The following is a 7,500-nucleotide window of genomic DNA, read 5'->3' as shown; positions in this document are numbered from 1 at the left end:
AATATCAGCAACATGGAACTTTTAGGCAGAATTATGGTTTTATTGACATTAACTATAGTACACACTGTATGTATGCTTGTATTCAATAAGCAAATAATTCACTTCCATCCACATCGGCTCAGTAAGGTGGATTAAGCCAGGATGGTTAGGGTTCAGTTCAGTTCAATTCAGGTTCATTTAGAGGCAGAGAATGAGTGTCTGTTTCCTGTCGTAGAGTTTCTTCACAATAGCTAGTGTTATGTTGTCTGGTTTGGCCGTTGTCTATTGTGCAACTTGTGACTGCACTTTTCTCAGGATGGCCCAGCTGTAGATATTGGAGTGGGAGATTGGGTATTGTAAAAGATCTGTTATTAAGGATTTAAGGTTAATTTGTGATGGAGATGGTAGAGAGGGAAAATCTTTTAGAATCGTCTGCTTTACTGAGTGGTGTAATTAATTTTCTTGTCACTCCATATTCCTTGAACTTGACATTTTCCGTACATCACAAAACAAGGAAGAAATTTAAATAGATACTGGAAAATTTTTGATTGTAGTTATAAACTGATAGATAAAATGATAGTGACACTTTTGCATCCTTTATACATCAGAACATTTCACCCTGGATGCATGTACGTGCACCATTTTCTGTCGTTGGTGTGAGACCACAGTTTCAATAGGCTCCTGGATCCTCCTGAAAATGAAATCCAGTAGGATTTTGAAATTGTTGGCTGTTTGTTTTGGTGAATGTTATTGTTCCTGTATTTACCACTCTTATGAAGATGATTATTATTGCAATTGTTAGGTTGTTATTGTTGTTATTGTCATTGTCATTTTTGTGGTTGCTTTGTTATTATTATGTTATTCATATTAGCTATATCATTCAGCTGTCACGGTAGTTGTTAGTATTTTTGCCCCTTTTTTCTTGTTTCCTATGATGTAACTTTTAACTGATATATTTCAAATATTATAGCTTTTTGTTTGTTTTGCATGTTATGCATATACATTTTAGCTGTACTGGCTTGTGTTGTATACTACATCTAAATACATTACAGAATTTAGACTTTAGAAATTTCCATTATTATTTTTTACTAATAACATTACTTTGATCTCAGTGACCTGCGTCAGGCAAGAGCCCGGCTCTTGGAACTCTTCCCAGATGCCAATCATGAGATCGACGTGGTGGAGCCAGCACTGACGCTCTACCTTGCCCTGCTGCGAGGTCTCATCGAAGCACCAGAGGGCTCTGACTGGAGCAAGCTGAGGCATTCTGTGCGCTTCCGTTGGACCCACTCCATGCTGGGCAACTCTCCTGAGTAAGCTTACTTTAGGAGAATCAGATTGTAATTTGATTGTACTGGGTACTGAAACTGAATTAACTGCCATATTTAGCTGATAAGAATTTGAAGACAAAGAGAATTTTGTTCCAGTCATAGACTTGGGATGGAATTACTTTGTAATAGCTTTTTTTCGCGTAAACAGGGCTCACTTTGATGCGATATTCGAGCTTGTGTCAGTGCTTCAGAATGCAGCGTTTTGGTATATGAAGCATGCAAGCAAGGTGGCTGCTCAGGAAGAGTAAGTCTATTTCTTTATGATGTAACGATTCATCATTTTGGAGACAGTAGTATAATCTGGCAATTATAAGGTATTGTATATTTTTCTGACTATATAAGGCAGGTGGCCATCCTATTCAAAACTAACGAAACCCAGCTATAAAACTCCACACTATGCCTTTATCTAACCAGAGTGAGCATGGATGAAGCCAAGATCGTCCATCGTAGCCTTCGTCGTGGCGCAGGACTCCTGAAGTACGCCCAAGAGGAATGGGTGAACAAACTCCTTGAGACTCCCAAGGCAGGGAGTGATGGGGACCCCAGAGTACACACAGCCTACCTCAACCAGGCTACAGCAGAAGCCCAAGAAGGTAGGGTCTTCTGTGGAGCTAGATTTAGAAATTGATTTACCATTAAAGGGACCTCTTATATTTCAAAAAGAAAAAGAAAAAGAAAACTGGACCAAAAATAGAAATAACAAAAACAAAAACATTTATATAAACTTTTAATTGTGCAAATAAGGTCCAATGTATGGTAAATTTGTTGCATGTATTGGTGCAAAACGAAACATCGTGCTTGTGATTCCCATGCATTTATTGTCACTATTATTATTTAGAATAAGTACTCCCAATAATTGTAGTTCATAGGGAAACATGATAAAGATTCTATGTATTTACAGTGACAATAGCTCGAGCTGTGGAGTTAAAGCACAATCCTGGATTGATTTCTGCACTTTCAAACGAAACTGCCAAAATGTTTACAACAGCGGCTGATTCCATCACATCACTGGATGAGAAGACATTTGGCCATTGGACGAAATATTTACGATTAAAAGCAGCTTTCTATTCAGCATATGTAAGAACAGATTTTACTCATTTTCTTTGTATGTGAATATATGTGTGTGGGTACATATAAGTGTGTATCTGTGTGATACATTTCAGTGAGTGTGTCTGATTGTAGGTGCATGTGTGTGTGTACTTAGGAGTGTGTGTGATTGTAACTGCATGTCTGTATGTGTATGTGTATGTGTGTGTGAAGTAATGTATCTTTTTATGTATTCATTTACATCATCTCCATAGTAAACAGTACACTAGAACTGGTCTTGATGTTTCCCTTAGGCTTACAATTATGCTGGAGAAAACATGCTGAACCAGGACAAATGCGGAGACGCCATCCGCTCACTGCAAGAATCCAAAAAGAGTGAGTATGGCATTCTTTTGGGTCATTTTGTGTTGCTTGCCGATATTGCCCTATTGCTTGATATTTTCTGTCTAGAGAACCTTTCTTTTTGTTATATATTTTTTTTTGTGCTATATACAAAGAAGTATTTGCTAAAATTATTGGTTTGTGAATATTTACCTTTGCTGCATTGCAAATTTAAGTAGTAGTATTGATTGTTTGTGTAATGCTACATCTAGCAATCATTGTGCATATGATGTCAGATGTTTGCTTTTCTTACTTATGTTTGGTCGATACTTTTGTATAATTTTGAATTAGATGATCATGATGATTAGAATGACCTGCATTAGTTGTATCTATCCGTATCACATTTGGGTATAACAATTAAAGAAAAAGAGAAGCAGATGAGAATACAAATGGTGGGAAGGATAAAAGTAAAAGGAACAAATCCATTTTTAACCCAAAAAGGAAAGAGAAGAGAGTCAAGGAATAAATGAAAAGCCCAAAAGACACCAGTAAATAAGGAGAAAAACTAGGGGGTAAAATAACAGATTACATTCTAAGGGTTTTGCACCACATGCCTCAGCCTGAGACCTTTTAAAGATGTAAGAAAATTTCAACTGTGAAATACTCATTGTGTCTCCTACAACAATGTATATCATGGTGTGGTTTGAGGTCTCTCTCTCTCTCTTCTTTATTAGAATAAGAAGCAAAAAATGGGCCATGTGGTCCTGAATGTCATATGTTTTGGTTAGATATTGAAGAACTTTCAAAATCTAATCAAGTGCATATGTTCTTAGATAAAAGTATGCAATACTTCTATCACATTTTCTTTTTTGGTTTGTACTAACTGTATAATATTGAGATGGCTATTTAGTTCTTCTTAATCATTCCTTGATGCTACTTCCGTAATGATGACCATCTCTGTTTTTATTTTACCCTTTTGCAGATTATGAACTGGCCGCAGAAATGTGCAAGGAATATGGCCAAACCAAAGGGCCGGGTACACAGGCAAAGCCAGAGAAACATCAGTTCTTCCGCCGTATTGCTCCCATCATTGCAAGGACCTTGGAGAAGTGTGAAAGAGAGAATGGGATGATGTAAGTTGAAATAAGATCTGCAGGGAAAGAATTATTTTTTTGGTATATTATTTTCTGTGTCCCTGCCATGTGCCATGTGTTTATATACCCAAATTGGATTATGGATGATTCCAGGAATAGCATCCAATCAGGCAGTGCTGACAGTGCCAGTATTAAGCTTGTGTATAAGGGCTCTGCCTTGCCTTCAGTAGGTTATCACAGACATAAAACTTATGAAAATCAGTCAGTTTACTGTTTCAAGTATTATTTCTTACAATTTATTAAACCTTTTTCAGGTCATAGAATGAACAGTTTTATAGATATTCCTTCTTTTCATATTTGCAAATGTTGAACTACAAAGGATTGTTTCTCTGCAGCTATCACCAGAAGGTCCCTTACGACCCCCCCCAGCTGGAACTCAGAGCCACATATGGCTTAGTCTCGCCTGATGACTACACCCTCCCCCCTGCGGCTCCTCTCTGGTCACCAGTCACCTACGCGGCCTTTGACCTTACCAAGAACCTCGCAGAAGACGCCGGTGCTAACTCGGTCAGTGTTTCAGGCCCTTAGATAGGTGTCCTTTGAGTGAGTTTGTTGTATGTGCTTCTGTGTATGTGTGTTTGTGGTGCTGGGAAGGGTCTATGTATTCAGAATGAAGATGGTTTGATGTTCTCTGTTTTGAAGTTGCGCTTTGTTAATTGGAGGGGAGGTGTGTTTATATGATGAGAGGTTAAGATGGTTTTATAAAGGTGTTTGAATGCCTGTGTTAGGCTTTGATAGGTGGAGATGTTAATGTTATTGTTTCAGGTAATCTGATATATATATATATATATATATATATATATATATATATATATATATATATATATATATATATATATATATATATATATATATATATATATTTGTGTGTGTGTGTGTGTGTGTTGTAATTTTTTTGTGTGTCTATGTGTTTACGTATGTTTTTCTGTATATGAGTTTGCATGTACTACAATGATTATTAATTTTCGGAATTGATAATAGAGAATGATATTGCTCATCTTGACCCCTATATAATTTGTATCTCTCTGACTGTGATGCATATTAGGACAATTCATGTTTGGCAATTTCCAAAGTGAGTACCTTCAAGTGTGTCTAATGCTTTCTGGCATAATCATGGGTTTTTACCAGAGCTCAGAATAAGCAGGACCCCAAGTCTGCCTCGAGAGCTAATGCCTCCTGGAAGCCCGATGGCGCGTGTAAGGTGGGCTGGTTAAAGTGCTCAGGTGTAGTACATTGGTTCTTTAGACTGCATAGGCTTAGAGTGTATATCCAGAATGGGAGATTATGTAGAGAATTATGCTTTGTGTGTAGTATGCTAGTCTAAGTGCACTATTTTGAAAATGGGTCTTGATATCTAACTAGCAGTGTCTTTAGTATTAGAAATGCCAGGTGCCTCTGCAGATCAAAGTTTGCAAATGTTATTCTTACTTACGAGTTATTGTTACCGTGCAGTAATATCGGGAATGTTATGTACAATACTTTACAAAAGATACAAAATAATAATCTAAACAGAAATGACATGCTTCAAGTTAAGGCTTTAGCTGATATAAGTGTTATTATATTATGTAAGTCATATTTACTTCCTTGTTAGTTTTTTTTTTCTCAGTATCCACTTCATATAGTATTTGGAGATGTAAAGAACAATCCTGTGCAAGTGAGGAGAGAAACATGAGAAGATATTTATCAGGGTCAGAGCAGGACTTAGTTGATTTGGATTTCTTGTAAACAGTGGTAATGTCATTGTCATAGTCCAGTTAGAAATAGTGGGTGATTAAAATAAAAGATTGATAAATGATATGATCAACGTTATAAGCAGAAAAGTATTCAATATTTTCAGTCAGATGCCAGTTCTTTTCATTAGTTGCACCAGTTTCTTACAAATGATATAGTTTGCCCATGTAAAACAGTTGATGTGAATAAATGATCACATCTGACAAGGTCTCGCCTGATGACTGCTTTCTAGGATGTTGCAGACATTATTGCAGATTTACAGGCAGTAAGATGCTCAAGTGACCATGGATTAACATAGCAATTGATTTGCATAGTGAAACGTGTATGTCCTTTATTGTTATCAGATTTTTTTTTCTATGTTCCTGTTTTTTTATTTTATTTATTTATTTATTTATTTATTTATTTATTTATTTTTATTTATTTATTTATTTATTTTTTTTTTTGTCCAGGAGTTTGCATTACTTGAATACAATTTTCTCTGAATTACAGAAGTCTGCCCAGAAAGCAGAAGGGGATCTGCCGCCAGTCAAGGAAGCCGACATCCACCAGTCATCCAAGGACCACAAAAACAACAGTGGATGCTCCGTGATGTAGCCTCTCTGTGTGTGGACGGTTGCCATGAGTGATTGTAGGTCATGACTCATGGTTATGTATTTTTTTTTCTTTTTTTGTGGGGGGGAGGGGGGGGTTAGGATTTAGAAATGTATCACCTGTAGAGAGAATGTCTTGGAAATGACGTTAATTTTCTACTTGTCTTTGAGAGGTGAATTAATGTTTACTTAAACTTATTTCTAGATACTTTGTGGCAAGATTGTTTTTACTTGCCCTAGCCTAACCAAAGGTAGAAAAAAATATGTGTGTATTCCAGATGTGATTATTATGTACATGAATTTTGAAAAATTATGATTATAATTATTATTATTGTTGTCCTTCAGCTATAAGCCATTTGCTGTTGTACTAAGATTTGAGAAAAGCATCAAGGGAATAGATGAAAAAACTCACACATGCACTTGCAGATGTATTGTGGAAAATAATCACATTTTCAATATGTACATCACGTTAGATTTTATAGAAATTTAATTTCAATGTAATTACTATGTTATAGAACCAGGGAGAAAGAGGATTATAACAAGTTAAAAGGAAGGAAATTTCCAGAGGTTGTATATGGTAATCTGATGCATAATTTTTCACTTTAAGCATATTTCGAAAACATCCAAATATATCATACACTCTTATTTTTTATTCATCGTAATAATGTATTCATCTTAATCTATTCCTTTTGTAGTGAACTTGATTTGGTAATTTGTTATGATTTGTCATTACAATTCAAGCTTGGAGAAGGCCTACAACTTCATAATCTTTTCATTGACCAATACTCATTATGATTGTGTTCCGTTTTAATGCACAGTACAATTCCAATAACACAGCATTTCCTTCTGTTGGTTTGACATCTCCCATTGTCACTACAATCACTAGTGGAAGTAGTTACTGATGTGAGCAGAGATAAAGGATATGGTCATTCTTTGACAGAAAGAACGCAATTCTATATGTTTAGGTATCAAGTAATTTGTGGAATGTGAGATATAAAGTGCAGTCATAAATGACTGCTACTTTTCATTATCTATAACACATAATATGAGGTATGAAAGACACTAAAGTGATTACTGCTAAACTATATTTTAAACTTATAAATGGTAATCAGGGCCAGATATTTGAGGGAAATAATCCATCTCATATATTTTGTAAAATGAAGAAAATATTTGAAGGCTTCATATGAACACCATTTTGAGTGACATTGATAAGAGACATCTTGTTTTATGGTGTCGTCTTAATCTGGTTCTAGACATGTTAGTTAATGTTTCCGTAACACACCCAGCAACGAGAAAGAAAATGGCCAAATTTTTATTTTCTTGGGTCAAATGATGTTCAGGCAAATA

At 35.7% G+C, this 7,500-nt stretch overlaps 1 protein-coding gene across 1 annotated transcript in view; it reads left to right on the top strand.

Annotated features, from left to right (window-relative positions):
• LOC138865501 (BRO1 domain-containing protein BROX-like) overlaps positions 1 to 7,500 on the top strand; it is a 10,384-nt gene that overhangs the window by 1,483 nt on the left and 1,401 nt on the right. Inside the window, exons 2-9 of the mRNA XM_070136157.1 lie at positions 1,092 to 1,292; positions 1,459 to 1,554; positions 1,725 to 1,903; positions 2,212 to 2,387; positions 2,651 to 2,732; positions 3,661 to 3,811; positions 4,168 to 4,339; positions 6,053 to 7,500. The exon at positions 6,053 to 7,500 is cut by the window's right edge and continues 1,401 nt beyond it. Coding sequence (XP_069992258.1) covers positions 1,092 to 1,292; positions 1,459 to 1,554; positions 1,725 to 1,903; positions 2,212 to 2,387; positions 2,651 to 2,732; positions 3,661 to 3,811; positions 4,168 to 4,339; positions 6,053 to 6,157 — 1,162 coding nt within the window. The 3' untranslated portion in view covers positions 6,158 to 7,500. The remainder of the gene's footprint in view (positions 1 to 1,091; positions 1,293 to 1,458; positions 1,555 to 1,724; positions 1,904 to 2,211; positions 2,388 to 2,650; positions 2,733 to 3,660; positions 3,812 to 4,167; positions 4,340 to 6,052) is intronic.

Source organism: Penaeus vannamei, chromosome 21, assembly GCF_042767895.1.
Source record: "Penaeus vannamei isolate JL-2024 chromosome 21, ASM4276789v1, whole genome shotgun sequence".
In the NCBI taxonomy this organism is placed as follows: domain Eukaryota; kingdom Metazoa; phylum Arthropoda; class Malacostraca; order Decapoda; family Penaeidae; genus Penaeus; species Penaeus vannamei.
Note: the sequence above shows the minus strand (reverse complement) of the source record. Positions and strands in the feature narration are given on the sequence as shown.